At 41.0% G+C, this 17,847-nt stretch overlaps 1 protein-coding gene across 2 annotated transcripts in view; it reads right to left on the reverse strand.

Moving 5' to 3' along the window:
* The window catches only part of LAMA4 (laminin subunit alpha 4), a 131,793-nt gene extending 115,711 nt beyond the window's left edge, over positions 1-16,082 (reverse strand). For both annotated transcript variants that reach the window (XM_054569844.1, XM_054569843.1), the window contains exons 1-2: positions 15,944-16,082; positions 15,397-15,741 (exon numbers count right to left, since the gene is read on the reverse strand). In XM_054569844.1, the coding sequence (XP_054425819.1) occupies positions 15,397-15,591 (195 nt within the window). In that variant the 5' untranslated portion in view covers positions 15,592-15,741; positions 15,944-16,082. The remainder of the gene's footprint in view (positions 1-15,396; positions 15,742-15,943) is intronic.
* Positions 16,083-17,847: the final 1,765 nt, after the last annotated feature.

Genomic DNA, 17,847 nt, shown 5'->3' on the forward strand with positions numbered 1-17,847 from the left:
CATATTCCTCATTAATTTCTCATGTTTCAATTTTTTTGCTACGTGATAGGAGAGTTTCTTGAACTCATGTGGAAACCTAAAAGATGACGGTGTGTTGGGGGAATAACTGGCCTGATGTGATTGGGGAATTTTTGAAATTAGTTCTTCATATTGTTTTAAAACAAAAACATCATTGTTCATTTTTGAAGTGGTTATTGTTTTCCTTTCTTCCTTTTAAAATCCAGGATGTGTTGTTTATTTTTACATGACCAAGAGAAAACTCTAGCCGGAAATTCTAAAATTTTATGGCACTTGAAAGCTTTCTGTCTAAGTAGATGTGCTCAAAGCATAGTTTAAGGGGTCAATAGCCATAGGAGGCCCAAAACAAAAATCTTTGAAATAAAAGAAAAGGCATGAATGATATGGTTATAAATTAGATCGAAAATTGGGATAAACATAATGACTCAAAGGCCAAGAGAGCTTCTAATATTTTAGTAGTTAAGTTACTTAGGACTCTGGCACAGATGGTGTCATATGATGTAACAAGAAGGTAAACATGGATATACTGTTGCCTCTTCCAGCTCGTTTACTGTCCCGACACATAGATCACCAGGTGTTCCTCACCCCTATTACTTGTTCTGCATCCATGGTATGATGCAGAAAGGCAAAAGGACTGATCTAAGCACCAGGAGACTTGGTTTTGGTTCCACTTCTAACCACATTGAGGAAGTGACTAAACTTCTGGCTCTGGTTTTCTCTTCTTTCAATGGCATCAGTGGTATGATGATTTCTAGGCTCTTCTCATACTAACACGCTAGGATTCTATAAACTTTTCTGCTGCCTCAATAAAGTTACATGCTATGAGAGTGTGGGCAAATGATTTAACAGCTCCATGTTTTCATGAATTAGATTAATAACCACCTGGTTTGTGAGAAGACTGAGGAATGAAGGTGGGAATATGTAGAAATATACCTTATAATCCATGGGAGCTTTATAAGTATTAACATTATTTTTCAACTGAGTTAGTAGTTAATGCAAGTTCCAATACTTGACAGTTGTAAATAACATTTGTCCAATATCGACAGCTTTTTAAATGCTAAATACTTCAAGCTATGGGTTGAGACATAAAGAAAGCTTTCCTAATTCATCAAAAGATCAGTTCTCCCCTGGTGTTCTGCATACATGTCATAAAATAAAACAAGTTGCAGCTTGCCTTCCAGACACTGTAAAATGCTTAAGGTGTTACTATTTTTATTCAAATGAAAATGTAAAAATAAAATACTGCTTTTAATATTTATTTTCTCCCTTTTAATAGGCATAGCATTTATAGTGGAAGCATTTTGACTTTTGGAGATAAAGGACCTCAAATAGGTATAATACTGTATTGATGGAGGGGAAAGAGACTAGGAACAATCTTTTTTTTAGCTCAGGGTACAGGTAAGAAACTGTGATTTAGGTTTTAGGATAAGATGATGTTCATGGTGATGAACCAATTGATTTAGAAAAATAACAACTAAGCAAATATCTGACCACTCCCTATGAGGATCAAAAGATAGCAGTTGTCTGGTCTACTCACTAACACCCTATCCTTTTTCCAAAATTCCTTTGTTGTTTTGCTCAGCCCTCCCAGGTAATAACTGAGACAAAAATAGAATTTCCTAATTTCCTAGGAAAGGGCCAAAAATATCCTTAGACAGGGAACAGGAAGCATAAAAATATCTCTCAGGAGAGCAACAACAATTGTTTAGAGATTGCTAGCTCATATTTGCAGCCACAACAGAGGAGCTCAGAGCATCAGCAGCTCTGAGTTACCAGAACTGAGTACTGGCCCCGAGGCAGTGTGTGTACTGGCCTTGGGGAAATGGCCTTGGAGACACTCATCTGAACAAGATTTCGAGTAACATTTTGGAGACCTGTCATGATTTAGAGTATCAACTTGCGGGCTCCCAGCATAATAGTTTTCAAACATTTCAGAACAAAGAAATGTTCCCCCTACCTTCCCCCACCTCCTCCTACCCCAGTGAAACCTTATGTAGAACTCATCTGTAACAAAAATTTAAAAGATTCTCTGGTTGAAGGAAGCAGAGCCCCAACTTCCTAGTGCTCAGTCTTCCTCCACCCCAAGTTACACTCGAGGCATTTCCATGAAATTTTAACTTGAAAGCCAGTGATTTAGTAGGTCTTACATTAAAATTTCTCTGAAGAGATTTTTCCCCCATGATGTAATATGTTTCTACAAACACCTGGACTTCTCCATCATCTTTGCTCTCCAAATATATGGCAAGTCGTTTTGACAGAATCTCTGCAACGACTCCAGGATCTTTTTTTCCTTTCCAGAGTACAGCATAGGTTAACCCTGATGCAAAGCTCTCCGCTGCCTATCCAACAGCCGGTTTCCAGGTTAATGCTGATGAAACACAATTCTCATTGAGTTTCTTTTCTGCTCTGAAATCTTCAATGGCCCCCTGTTGTCCAGTCCTACTGAGACTACATGCCTTTCTAGAAGAAATCCTGTGTCCTTTGTCTTCTAGTTTGCTCAGCTTAAATTTTCCTCAGTCTGAAGATTCAGCTAAAATACCACCGCTCCCATGAGTCACCTGTAAACTTCCCACCAGGAGTGAACCTTCCTTCTAAATCCTCTGAAAGTTTTTTTTATGACACATCGATTTAGTTGTATTACACCATCAACACATGTGTTTTATCTCTTTGATAATTTTTATTCACCTTTGTAGAATACATGGCACTTGCTTTAAAAAAGGAGTAGTAGCTTTTTTAAAATAAGAGAATTAATGCTGAGTAATCAAACGTCCCTGGACACCTAAGGAATATGAAGTGACAATATAGGGCCCAGCATACAATTTTTCTTATTTTAAAATATCTAATGAGAATTAATTATGACATGCTCTTTGAAAATGTACAACTAAAATGAAATGCGAAATTTTGTGTTTGTTTTTACTCTTTGATCCAAGTTAATATAGAATAACACTGATTATCTTATTTTACCAGAAGCTCTCTTTTGCAGTTATAAATTAGTTTGCCTCATTTAAAAAAGAATGAGTTGATTAACATAATTTACTTGACAGGCATGGACTCCAGTATTCACCTCCCCCCACCCCCAGCCCTATGCTGAAGGTCTAATGCCCAGTGTACGAGATAGGGACTGTAAGGAGAGAATAAAGGTTAAATGCCGTCATAAGGGTTAGACCTTTTTCCGATAGAACTGGTATCTTTATAATAGAGGAAGAGACACCAGAGATTTCTTTCCCTCTCTGCGTATCCATAGAAGAAAGGCCATGTGAGGCTTCAGAGAGAAAACAGGTATCTGTTTTCAGGAGTCAGGAGGAGAGAAATCACCAGAAATCCACACCGAGAGCCCCTTGGTCTTGGACTTCTAGCTTCCAGAACTGTGAGAATATAAACTTGTTGAAGCCTCCTAGTCTGTGGTATTTTATTATGGCAGTTCTAGCCAACTTATACATGAGGCAAAATATTTCAAAACATAAGCCTAGAGGAATAGAAAAAATAGTAGCAATTCTTGGGCATGAAAAATTGGGCGAACCACTCCTGTAATACATTCCTCCTCCCCAGTTAACAACGGCCTTGACTGCTACCGTAGCTACTGTCCTCATCCAGGAGGGCAGAGGCTTCCTGGGTCTGACCCACATGGAATCGTGGGTGCCTTGCCTGGTGCCTCTAGGCACTCAGCTCTTAGTCATTGTGCAATGAATCTATAACTCATTTATTTTAGACATATTGTTTTATATAGTGCTTAAAAATTCCTAAGAAAGGAGTTAACAGCCTGTGTTTCTTTTAGGTCTGTTAAACCCTTTCTGTTGCTAAACTTTTTTTTTTATCTATATATTGTCATTTATAGAAAAAGAACTTCAAAAAAAACTGTTTCTAAACTTTCACTCACTTTTCCTACTATTGACATACTTTGTCTAACCATGTCCCCTGAGGTCCTGCTTTTCCTCCCTTTCAAGTTCTTTTCTTATCCTTCTCTTAAGTTCTTTTAAGTAGTAAGTCTCTAAAGTAAACTCAGGATTCCACTGAAATGACTAATGATTAGCACTAATTTAAATGCTCTTTATAGACTCCTTAACTACTAAGACCCCTGCAATCCTGGATGAGAACCTTTGTTAGCCTACCTAGTCTAAGGCACCCTGCGATTGAAAATCATAGATGTTAGAGAGTCATTACAGGACAAAGCTTAAGAGCCTGAAGCCAAATTTCCTCAACTGTGGTCTTGGATAAGTTGCTCGACTTATATGTAACTCAGTTTCCTTCTCTGTCAAATGGTCCTGATAATAGTGCTTTCCATGTTATGAGAAATAAATGAATCAGTAATACTCAAAGTGCTTAGGACAATGCCTTGGGCACCGCAAGTGCTCATCAGGGACTTAGGAATTAAAGTTAAAAGGATCTTTGAAATCAGCCAGTTAGCAGTTCTGAATGGGTTCAAGGATAGTTGCTGTTTCTTAAGGCTGTTATAAAATAGCAAGGGGCCCTCTCGGGGCTGAGGCTGTGTCAAGGAGACCTGGGGTCTCCCACGAGAACGGCAAGGCCTCCTCTGATGGCGGGGGAGGCCCAGACCTTGACTTCAGAGCACTTGTCTGCAGATCTCAATTCCTCTAGAAAAGTACCAGCTTGAAGACTAGCGTGCGCAACCTTCATTGTGAGAAACTAGCTGTTCCCTATCTTCTAACATTGTCTTTCTAGCCTAGGACCACAGACCACACTCCTCACTCCCTAAGGACACATTAACTTGAATCAAAAAGCCTCCCTTGTTAACAAGAAAAACATTACAATCCTACTATGCCCTGAAGAGCCTGAGCAACACCCTATTTTCAAGCAGATTCCACAAATAAATTCTTCCCCTGCCCCTGCCCTGCCCCTCCTCAAGGACACATGGTCTCCCGAGGTTGTATTTTAGTTTAGGGGTGCTGGGAAGTAGGTCGGAGTAGAAGATCTTCCTGGTCATTTCATGTTTTCCTTAAAACCCCTTCTGAGTACCTACTGTGTGCAGGCCAATAAGTGACATAGCCTTTGCAGATTCTTCAGATACATTGAAGGAACAGTTTGCTTTGAAGTTTGGTTTTTTGGCCTTTTTTTTTTTTTAAATTCCAAAGTATAACTTTTCAGGCCAGAGACTAGAACTTAGTACCTGGGTGGGCCTGTGAGTCCCTCACTAGCTTCACACATCCTTGATATGGTTTTATATTTAGGCCTTCCTATAATTACAGTATATCAAAATAGCTTCCCTTTCCTGTATTCTTAATTTCCCATAAATCCATTAAAGTTCAAGTCCAGCTGCATTTTAGAGGTTAACACTTCTCACACTTTAATGTGCATATGAACAGCCTGTGGATCTGGTGAAAATGCAGAGTCTGATTTGGGAGTGGGAGCTGAGTCTGCGTCTCTAACACGTGCTCTGTGGTGCTGATGCTGCCATCCTTGAGCCACACTTTGAGCCACGAAGTTTAGACTCCTCTTCCCCATCCCCAGTAGAAATCAGGGCATTCACACAACATGGCAGGTTCCCTCACTTACTCACAATTCTGACATCTGGGAAGGTCCTTGAACATATTTGCTCCCAAATGTTGTTTTCTGTCCAATCTACATGAAGGCTCATTTGACAGCTGTACTGTGAATACTATAATGTAGTGATTTTAGTGGATGTATGTAATGAATCAGTAACCCATCACCAGCTTTCTCTTCCTTCTGCACTGCATGGAAATATATCCTCCCCTCTGGACCTTCTGTCATGAGCCACTTAACTGTTATGAGACACATAACATGAGCCTCTTCTCAGTAGTTCTCCATGTCCCTTACCTCTTCTATTTTCATTCTTCCTGTTCCTCTTTGTGGAGCTTCCTGTTCAGGGTCACCCTGAATGGTCTGGATAGGGCGGCTGATAGCACCTAGGAACCCTGGAGTGGGAGACTATTGACACTCATTGAACACCCTTAGGTGTCTGCAGCTCATGCTGTGTGGGAAGCCTCGTGGTGTGTCATGTTGGAGAGGCTCATGTCTATGGCTTGGCCAGGGCTCTGACTGGCAAACCATATCCTCCGCCCTGTGCCTGGGGTTGTGAAGAAATAGGAAACAGGATTTTTATGAAACAGGCACACCCCATCTCCCTCCAGATCGGCCTGTTTCCCTCAGACTCTGGCCCCCGAAATCTTTGGGTTCTAACTAGAATAGCAACTGTGACTCGGAGTAATTCTGCTTCTTAAGCCAGCTTCCCTTTAATTAGTATACATTTTGATCTATTTATTAGACAATTATAGAACCTTGTTGCTAGTAGTAACCTTTGTTTTGTTTTGTTCTTTTTAATATGTAAAAATTGAGGCCCTGGGAAGTGAAGGGACTTGCCAAAGTTCCTTTAACTGGTTAAGGTGATCTGGTTGTTAGTGGCATGGCCAAGAACCAGATTGGGTAGTTCCAGACTCACAGTGCAGTGCTTGTCCCGTTCACTCTATTCAGTGAGACTCTTCTACTGATAAATCAACTTAGGGGTAAGTAGAAACGATAAAGGGTAAAGTGAATAATAGTATATTAGAAGTAAACAATTTTTCTTTTAAAAAATATGTGTATATATTTTCATTTAATTATCTCCAGTTCTAAAGCTAAGGATGATTATGTTCATTGAAACGATTTGGAAGAACATGAGGCTGGAAGTCAGAAGACATTGTTCCTGGCACTGCTGCTAATGAGCTTTGTGTCTTTGAGTGAAGGACCCCTACCCCCTTCTGAGACGCAGTTCCCTCACTTACAAAATCAGGGGATTGAATTTCTAACCTGAAAGGTGCAATAGAGTTATACGTCCAATAATAACCACCCCCTGGCTCTGCATTCAAACAGGTCCCCTTTATGCTGAATTCTGTGAGGCAGTAGAGGCTTCAGGGCTTGTCTCTCATGAATGGAACTTCAGGGTTTCTACTGGCATGGATCATGACAGACAGCAATTCCAAGGGCAGAAAACATAAGGGGCAATTCATCACGCACCACAGAAAAACACTGGTTCACCTCCTGGCTCTCAGACTCCGTTCATTCTTCAGATAACAGGCATTTAGCACCTCATCTGTGGCCTGAAGATTGACAGAATCACAGATGACAGAGGCATTCTGACCCTCCCAGGACCGCTGTCATATCAGCAGGAAGGAGGGTTACACTGAGTGTGCTCTTAGTTTGTCAAAGGACATTGCCGTTGGCCAAGGGGAATCACACCCATTGTGTCTGTGAAGCTTGGGAAGGCAGTGTGGAATAACTGCTTTGGAAGAAGAGGCCAGCTACAGTTTTAAGCCTAAGGTTCTGCATATGTGCTAGCTCTTGCTGTGATTCTAGATGGTTCTACAGCCCTAGCATCCCAGTGTATGAAGCTCACTAGACATTTCTTTTGCCTTCAGCTGGTGTTTATATTACACATTTTGGGGGGCCAACATGTGGCTTTACAGAGCTTTAATAATTCAGTATGCCATGATGCAATTCACTCTGTAAATAGACAAAAGTATTGCATGTAACAGTCACATTTGAAGTGAGTTTTAGCAAGAACACCTTTGATCTCTGGATTCCCTGATTTCTGTTAAAGTAATCATGCCACTCCATATAGTGGAGGGCATAATTTCAAAATAAATATTAATCTGCACTATGCTCAGGGGTCTTTTTAACTGTGGTATACAGCGTGGATTATAGGGCTAGGAGGCAAGAGACTTGGGCTAACGCAGCTGTTGCTGTTATGGGATTTCTCCAACTCATCAGTTCTCATGTGGTCATAAGTGGATATACTTGACTCCATTTAGGTAAACACTAGCTCGCTAGCTTCCACCCAAATATATTACACAAACTATGAGAGTTCTGGAAGTGAAAAAAGGGTCATATTGCATATTACTCAAAGTACATCTAACCATCCCTCTCTCCTTTTGTTTTTTAAACAGAATTTGTCTCTTTATGTACTATTTCATTTATGCAGAGGATTTGGGTTTGTAGATGAACATTTTCCCACTACCATTCAGGCTTGGAATGCCATTTTTCCCAAGTTTCTCATGATAAAAAGACTCCAACTCAGAGCCGAACTGCTGGCAGCTGAATTTCATTAAGACTTTGATGGGAAACTTAAGTTGGAATTACAAACATCTGTGGTTAAACTTCCCTTTAGTAAAGCATTTCCCAGAATTTAACCTTACCACACTAGGAGCAAAAAGAGAAACCTCTGAAAAAAAAGTGCTGCTCTTCGGCAAATGCTGGAGTAGATATATAAATATTCTTCCATGTGGTCATTGTACCATGAGGAACTAGCAGATTTATTTTTGAAATCTGATAAGTAATTGTTCGCAAATACTAAGTTTTGGAACCGAAAGCCTGTATTGGCAATCTGATTTTAATGGTTTCTAATTGATCAAAAGTCTCAAAATTATACCTGGCCATCATTAAATTTATATAATTAGCTTGAGCAAGGAAAAACCCCAAAGGAGAGGAGTGTTTTTGACGTTATATACTTCAAGAAACTGGGACAAGTCAGATTTGAGAACTTAATTGTGAAAGAAAAAAAATTAGAGTCCTTGTCATATCAAATATAGTTTGTGTTTGTTTTTTATTTTTGTTTTTGTTTGTTTGTTTTTAGGTATATTTGAGAATTTAGAAAAACTCAATTCTCTTAACAGCTCAGGTCACCCTGTTGCTAGGGAAGGCTATGTTCAAAGAACCATTAGGGAAACAATCATAATTAAAACTATGTAGAACTACAGTCTCTTTCTTCTCCAGTGTTGGATAATCCACAAATTTGTAAGCAAAAAAATGGAAAGTAATCAATTTACAGAATAAATAAAAATAGACTGATACTACAAATCTTAACTTGCAGATTGATAAAAACAAAGTAGAAGAAAGAGATAGGGGAGGTGAGAGGAGCTGAAGGGAGGAAGGACTGAGGGCAAACTTTGATTTAGGCAGCTTCTAGACGTATTATTTCACTTAAACTTCACAACAATCTTGCAAGGCAAATACATTCCTGTTCCTTTTGCAATCAAACAAATGGAGCCTCTGAAAGATGAATAAATTTGCCCAAAGTCAAACAGCTAGAAAGCACTGGAGTTGGGTTCACAGTACATTTGTCTGGCTAGATGCCCACCTTGCGCTTTGATGAAAGGTGAGTTTCAAACGTTTTAATTCAAAGACTGCAAATAAACAGCCCTCAGGCTGAATTGGGCCATCAGATGTACTTCCCACAGAGCATTTTTAAAAAACTGAATCAACAATTTCATTTAAGGATCCAGATTCCTTCTGCTCTTGAAAAAAAAAAAAAAAAAAAAAAACAGAAGACCTGGCAACACGGAGAGGTGGCTGCCCTTCTGGAAGAGGCGCCCCTTCCTCTCCTGTTTGGGCTCCATCACGCACAGGATGTGTTTCCTTCACTGTCCAGTTGAGGTTTGGTTTTTGTTGTTTTTTTTTTTGGATTCTATAAAATCTGAGTTTTATAGCTTTCTCTGTGCCATATAATCAGCAATTCCACTTCTGGGTATGTACCCAAAAGGACTGAAAGCCGTGACTCCAACTTAGATGTGGGCACTGACGTGCAGAGCAGCCCTGTTCACATTGACCAAAAGGTAGAAACAACCCAAATGCCCTTTGACAGGTACAGAGATAAACAAAATATGATATATACTGACAATGAACTATTATTCAGTCTTAAAAAGAAGTGATACTTGGACACATGCTAAAACATAAATGAGCCTTGAAGATACAACACCTAGTGAAATAAAGCCAACAAAAGACAAATATCGGCACTAAAGGACAAAGATTGCGGATTCCACTTATAAGAGGTACCTAGAGTCGTCAAATCCGTAGAGATAGAAAGTGGTGGCCAGTGACTGGGGGAAAGAGTTAATAAAAAGGTCTTGTTTAATGGGGACTGAGTTTCAGTTTGGAAAGATGAACGAAGTGTTGAAGGTGGATGGTGGTGATGGTGGCACGACAGCATGAATGTAACCTGTGCCCCTTAAAAGGGTTAAAATGGTAAATTTTATGTTATGGATACTTATGACAACTGAAAAAAAAACTTCTTTTGGCTAAATCAGAGAACTCTGGAACTAGAGCAGAAGCTATTCTTTATTTTCCAGGAATGTTATAATAAATTCTGCAAGACAGACCAAGCATGTATTGCTGTAGGTGGTTTTGTTTCAAATTCTCTACCTATTAATCTAAATCAAGAGCTTCTAATGTAGACGGTAGCATCATGCTGGGAAACATACTAGAACATGCTTATAAAAGGAAAACAAGATATAAGAATGTTCTATAGTTAAAAAATTAAAAAAAAGAAATCTATCAGGGAGACCCAATGATAGGCTGGAAAAAGAGAATGGAATTTGGAAACCCCACAACAATAATGACTACATTCGTGTAAGTCTCTTGCAGACTAGACCAGCAATCCATGCTGTCGCGGGGCGTCCAACCCATGGCCCAGGATGGCTATGAATGCGGCCCAACACAAAATCATAAATTTACTTAAGATGGTATAAGATTTTTTTGTGATTACACATGTTGCAATGTATTTAATGTGTGGTCCAAGACAACTCTTCCTCCAGTGTGGCTGAGAGATGCCAAAAGGTTGGACATGCCTGCTAGGCCATCTCTGTCAATTTGCTCATCGTGAAACTGGTATAATTTTCACTATGAGTATTAAATAAGGTAATACATGCAGGTCCATGCGACATAGTAGAGGTCTATAAGTGTTAATTGTTTCCTTTTCTATTTGAGTAGTAGTTTAAAAAGTAGTTACTAGATGGGGCAGGAAGGTGAGTTACCTCAATTCTTTGGTAATCCTAAGATTTTATGCTACTTGTGCTACTCATGCAGCGAGCACAATGTAAATATTTTTTGAATAACATTTTATATATCTTCGTTTTAAGAAATTCCTAAAACTTTGACTGAAATTATGTTTGTAGAGAGTTCTATTTACCTAACTGCCTTTTCTTAGATACTCCTATACAAGGTTACTTTCACAAACTCCTTTGTAGCTGTGTTACTTACCGGATAGGGTGTCGGGGCAAATGTTCTGTGCCTCAGTTTCCATGTTTGCAAAATGAGAAAATAACTGTATCAGTCCCAGTGAGGTGTCATGAGGGTTAAGGGCAATAACTTATGGAAAGTGCTTAGACCAGTGTCTGGCACATGGTAAATACTCAATGAGTGTTAGCTAGAAGCCATGCTATTGTTATTACCAATACCACGACTATATCCTCATCCTTCTAAAATAATGATTCCAGGAAGTTTCTTTGGTCTCTGGTGAGTAGGTTTTTACCCTACTGGTACAGAGCAGGAGTAATACTTTTTCCATGTTACCATCATGGCACTGAGGTTGTAGCCAGTCTCACAGAAGGTTGACTCATTCTGCTTTATATAGTGGCTATATATATATTTTTCTTTCTTAGAATGCTTACTCCTTGAGAGTAGGAAAGTGACTGTGCCTTCTTTCTGTCCCTCCTGGCACCTACTTTATTGCTCTGTATGTGGTAAGGGTCGAAACCTGCTTGTTGGGTGAGTATTAAGTGAATGAAATAATGACTGCCTGCAGAGGTACAAATTACCTAATTGCTCTGTTGAACAGCAGTATAAAATGAAGGCCAAGGCCAGTGACTGAAGGTCTTAGTATGATTCTACAAGGCCTTTTTCAAAGTAAGGGGCCAAGATAAGAAAAAGGGAAGCAGATAGTGAACGAGATCTAAAGTGGCTCTCAATAAACATTCTGCAATGCTTTAGTGGCTGGGTGCCTATGTGCTGAAGCATGGGACTCACATATTAACAGTGGAAAGAGTCCAAAGAAAAGTCCCTCCGAACTAGTCTAGTTTATAGTGCTTCTTTTTCAGTAGGTCAGTTTGTCCAGTGTGGGGTACACTGGCACAATCAGTTCACGGTGAAATAGATTGTCTTGGACGGAAGCCAACAACAACAGCAACACCCATCAGGTTACCAGGAGATAAATTACAGTTTTCCCCTCTCGGGGAAGTTTGCTCATATTGTCAATTACATCCCTTATTTTTTCAATTATCTACCAAAGGCAGGCACAGCACTGTGGCCCTCCCTCCACCGCCTGCCTCCCTCCACCGCCTGCCTCCCTCCTTGCCCTTCCAGCAGAGTCCCCGCACTCTCCTTCCAAGTCTTTGTGTGGCTTCTTCGCAGCCATGCAGTGTGGACCTCTAGCCTAGTGTTCTTGACCTCCTTTCTAACTTCTGCTTCTTTTTCATAGACCCGACTGTCACTCCTTCCAAGGACACTTTGACAACCACTCCTTGGGGACTGTTCCCATCTCCACGCCTCCAGTTCTTTTGCACACTCATATGGTCAAGAAGACTTTTGCCTAGTTTTACTTGCTATAGTGATTATGACATAATAAAGACTTTATTTTCTTCAATGTGCAGTATCAGAATACTGAATATACTTTTGATACTGCCTATTTTCTCCTTTGCCTACCTCCATCTACTAAGAATCACTATTCTCACCATAAATTCAGCAAATAATGGACTCAGTGAATTGCTTGTGAAAAAGCAGAAGGTGAGAACATCGTCCCAGTGAGCACAGAGTCATACCCATGGGTGCTACTCTTATAAAATTCTTTGCATCCTGGGGGAGCTGGGCTGGTTTTGGGAGGAAAGGAGGAGGCTTTCTCCTTGGACAGCCAGTGCTCGCCGATCTTTCATTCAATGCATGTTTCCTGTATTTGTTCCTCTAACTGTCACTGTGCACCACAATGTGCTGAAATCCATGTCACAGAGTGAGGACCCCAAAGTGAAGAGGACACAAGCTCTGCTCTCAAGGAGCTTGGGAGCCTTAGGATTGCCTCCTGCCAAGTGCCTCCCCCTGCTGCATGTTTGCTTTAGTACTTTTCTTCCTTCCTCAGTTTTGAAGGGAAATTGAAGAATAACCATTCAAATAAATCCAATTCAAATAAAGTGAACGTATTTTTAGAATATCCTTCCATTCACACCTCCAGCCTCTCACAGATAATGTATTATATGTGTCTGTGTTCTCATTCTCTGTAGATGTAAATACAATCTCCCAAACCAATTCAGTAGGGTGGTTGTATCATGTTGTTAAATCTCCAGAATATATTTGGCTTAAGGTCTCCACACTGGCTATAAAGAGCATGGGAAACCCGATGGAGGGGCGTTGGGATCCTGTGGGACCGCAGGCTAACTGGAGGCGTTATGTGAAACTATGCAGCGGGAACATAATTACCCCAGTCCCACCCATTCTACCTCATCTACTTCGACCCTCATGGAATGATTAATAGTTTCTTTCTGATTCCCTAAACCAAAGGCCTCAACTGGCATTCTGAACATATAAGTCTCTGACAGTATTACAAATTTAACTCACTATAGGGCATTCTTCCTTGCTGGAAGGATATAGACTGAGATAAAGCATTATGAAGTAAAACAGCAAGGAAAAAGTAAAGTTCTGAGAAATATTCCCAGACACGCGTTTCTTTTTATCCAATAATCCATGTATTTTATAATAATAATAACAATACTCAGGATGTATAAAGCATTTATACTCTGTCAGGCACTATGTTAAGCATTCTTTATATTTTACCTGATTTCATCACAATAACTGTATGAAATGTAGACACCCATAACTCCTCAGTTTTTTTAACTGCAACTTGTGCATCTATAATTTGTCGACATAGTGAGCAGATAAGTCGAAATTTGAACTTGGGATCATTAAACTGCAAAATCTGCAAGTAAATTCTCTGGCATGCTACCTTCCTGTTATTTTACTGAACATACAAGTATATAAGAAATTGCTCAAGGTCTTAATAAATTCAAGGTTCCCTAATAATTATTTTGTTAGGTTTTGTGGGAAGAAAGTTACAAAACGTTATGTATGTCTATCTCTTTAGAATTAGCAGACAAAAATGTTTGGATAAATTTGAATTTCAGATATGCCATGAGTAATTTTTTTAGTTTAAATATGTCCCATGCAATATTTGAGACATAACCAAAAGTTTATTTGTTGTTTATCTGAAATTCAAGTTTAATTGAGTAGCTTGTATTGTTTCTAGCAACTCTCTACTCTTAAGTCAAGCATTGCATTCAGGGACTCTTTATGCTCAAAGCGACAGGTGGCGACCATGCCTCCCAGGGTGAATTCCAAGGCTGAAAAGAAGTGATGCCTTCCCAGGACTCCGCAGGAGCCTCTGGCTGGGCCCCCCGTCTGAGCGCTATGGTGACCAGGAGCCCTGCTCCCTTTATCATGATGGGTGCATTTTCTACCACGGTGGGAAGTTGTTATGCTCTGGACCTACCCACGTGCTCCCCTTTCGGATGTGTGGGTAGAGCTCATTCCTGGACAAGGATCATTTTCATGCACCTTATTTTATCAGTAATAATTAATGACTACAGTTATACTAATAATTAGTAGAATTGATAGCAATAATTCAGACTTCCATGTTGTTAGAAATGTTTTCCATCCACATAACCGCCTTGGTTCTGTAGTTACCATCCCTATGTAACATCCCTATAGGGTGTATGTGCGTGTGTGTGTGTGTGTGTGTGTGTGTGTGTGTTGTTAGGTCAATTGCTCCTTCCTTTCCCATGAACTTAGGTGACTTCATTTTCCTCCTGCTGAGCATCTCCCACGCCCTGGACATGCTGTCGTCCCTTTCACCTCAGGGGCTCTTAAATCACTCTAGGTTCATCCTTTTTTACCCAGTCTCTATACTTTGCATATGTTTTCAACATAAAAGCTATTGTAAGGTATTACAATGAACAGCAACTCTGACTAAACAGATCATCCACGGCATGTCTTTTGGGATGGGGCTCGATTTTCCTTGTAAGTCTTGTTCCTAGAATATAACGGCTCGGGTCTATTTAAGGGATCTGCCCTGCAGTTTCCCAGCAGCTTCTAAGTGCCCCATCACCCACAGGCACCCTTTCACTCTTCCCCCTTGCAGAGGACCTTCTGTTTAGTTTGTGACGAAAAGAGTGGTAGTACTGCCTTACTGTCCCCACTATCCTAACATCACAGAGGAGCAGGAAGCCAGTGACAGGCCACATGCATTAAGTGTCGTGGCTTGACAAAAATGACTCTACTGGAGCATCCAAGTGGCAGAAAGTCAAAGAGGTGTCACTGCAGCCCCAGGTGACAGACAGTCTAGCAAGCTGAACCAGAATAGGCAGGACATATGCACTTTAACCAGTTTGAACAGTAACATGTTCCAAAGCCTCAATTCTCAACTCGTAACATCTATATCCATCTCACAAAGTAAAACTCTTTATTTCAAGTTTCTCAACTGACCTGATCCAGATGAAATTCAAGGCAGAGGGGGGAGGGAAGAAGAGGGGAGAGAGAAGGACAGCAGTGTGGCACACACAGCCCGCAGGGCCCAGGTGCCCCAGCAGAGTGACAATGGCAGGAACACCGTACCTCGGCAGTAGGCGGCAGCCTTCCGGGAGCCACGCGGGGCTCGCTGGTCTCAGACGGGTCTTGTCTGCCAACCGCTGAGCTCCCTTCAATGTCAAAAGGAAAAGCGTTGTCGTCCCCGTGCGCAGCGCGGGAGCCGGCGGCGACCCAGAGGAGTCCCAGAGGCAGGACTAAGCACCAAGCTGAGCTCAAAGCCATCAGTCCGCTGACATCCAGCAGGGCTTTCAGGGGCTCGGCAGCTGTCGGTCCTCGTTGGGACCCTCCGTGGTGCGAAGATGCCTCACTTACTTTGCCTTCTCTGCATTTGCAGTATCCAGATGTGGGAACTCAAGGCAGCCCAAGGACCAACTTAGTTAAAAAAAGGAAAAAAAAAAAAAAAAAAAAAAAAAAGGAATGAAGGCAGAGAGTAAGCAGAGTCAGCGTGAGTTTCTCTCCCCTCCCTCTTTCCCTCCCTCCCTCCCTCCCTCTCTCCCTCCCTCCTACTCTCTCCTCTCTTTCCCCAGGCTTTGCCTCTCTCTCTCTTCCCAGAGGTTCTGGCTGAAGAACATACAGATGGATGAAACTCAAAGCTGAGCATCAAAAGGCAGACTGAATGGGGCGAGCCCCACCAGTGCCGGCCACCTCCTGTCCCGGCGGCGGGTCTGACTGAGGGCTGTGCCGTCCTGGCTTCCTTCCCACACCCATTCTCACCACTCCCTTTTTACCTTTTACTTCAGGCCCTCCCACTCCAACTTGGCCTTTCACACGCTGAGGTCGGGCTTTCCCTTGAGGCCTTCCCTCCCCTCTCAGTTTGGAGCCCCTCCAAGGAACCCAGATGAATATTCAGCTTTTTGTGAGTGCTTCCTCACATCTCTTATTTATTTAGCTGAGGTGCCGGGGATGTCTTATCTCTATAGATCTTTTCTGGGCCGCTACCCCCACCCTTAGTTAGTAGGAAAGTAGGTGGAAAAGGGACCCTGAGGGCAGGCACTAGAGGTAGATGATTTCACATGGGGGCGGGTGGGGGGGGGCGGGGGGAGACACTCACTTTCTTGAACAAGGTTTCTCATTTTTTAGAGATGGGCTTCTGCACTCTTTGTGCTAGTATCTTCTCTCAAACCCCTCTTCCTCCTGACCGTCCTCACCCAGAGGGCTTGGGAGAAGAATATCTTTCACTGCAGCGCTGGAAAATGACTTCATTACTCAAATGCATGAACTTTTATTTACAAAGAACATCTTGTTTTCGTCCTAAAGAGGTGCTTTGTAAGGAGCCCGGAACAAGGCTTGCAGTGTATGAGCCTGTCAAATATACTGCCCACAGCCCCGACCTCTTCCTCTTGGCCTGTAATCTCATGCCTACTACATATGTCTGAGCCCTGTAACATTTCCAAGACTTTGGGGGAGAAACTGGGGTGAAATTATGCTGGGGTACCCCTGTGGATGGGTCAGTGGCCACCACAGCTGATGGGTATCTCATCTTACATTGACTTTATAATAGAGCTTTAAACATTCCCACAGACCGAAATGTAACAAAAAGGATTAGATGAGACAACCATATAATGTTGCCCAAGTAAGTTTCCTGGTGTTTGACATCACCCACAATTATGCAATAAAACATTTTTGGAAAACCTAATCACTAGCTCTATTTTATAGGGCAACAGTCATTTTATCTAAGGATAAAGGAAACACCATTTATTTTGTACCAACCATATGTCACATACTTTGTACATTAATTTGCAAAGTATCTGACAAAATTCCTGCAAAAGAGGACTATTATTTTCTTTTCACAGAAGAAAGGGAAGTTCTGAGAGAGTAGGACATTTGTCCAAGGTCACACAGCTGGGAGGAAGCTGACCTGAGGTTTGAACCCAGACCTCACTGATTCTAAATTATCTTTCACGTCTGTACCGTTCGAAACTCACAAAATAAAGGCCATGAATTCAGACGGAGGAGAGATGCCACTCTCATGTTTGACAACCTTCTATGTCACGCCAAATTTCCATAAATTATCTCATTTAATTTCATCTTCACTATTTCCCATGAGATAGGTATTGTTTACACATTAGGTAAGGGGTAATAGTACTTCCAGAACCCAGGTAAATCTGATGCTAAAGTTACTTGTAAATGATAAAGTAGTGTGATACAAAAGTGCTGAAGCTGGAACAAGCCAAAAGTTTCCATATATCCCAAAATATTTGTAATGTTTTCATTATAAGATATAAAAATAGTATCGCAATGAAGCAGTAGGCCAAATTATGATCATTTGCTTCCATAGAAACTGGTTAAATGACTAAATTAAGCTAAAGAACTTAAAAATATGTTTGGTTTGGTTATAAAAAATGTCCAAGCCTATAGAGAATTTTTATGAGTTTGAGCCAAACTGACAACAATTTCCGGGAAACAAATGTCTTAATGGATTGAAAAAAAATGCTCTGAAGAATGTCAGTTTTGCAGCTTATTTTGTACATTAGAATC

This window comes from Pteronotus mesoamericanus, unplaced genomic scaffold (genome assembly GCF_021234165.1).
Source record: "Pteronotus mesoamericanus isolate MK-2021 breed Mesoamerican mustached bat unplaced genomic scaffold, CSHL_Meso_final contig_20, whole genome shotgun sequence".
NCBI classification, from domain to species: Eukaryota; Metazoa; Chordata; class Mammalia; order Chiroptera; family Mormoopidae; genus Pteronotus; species Pteronotus mesoamericanus.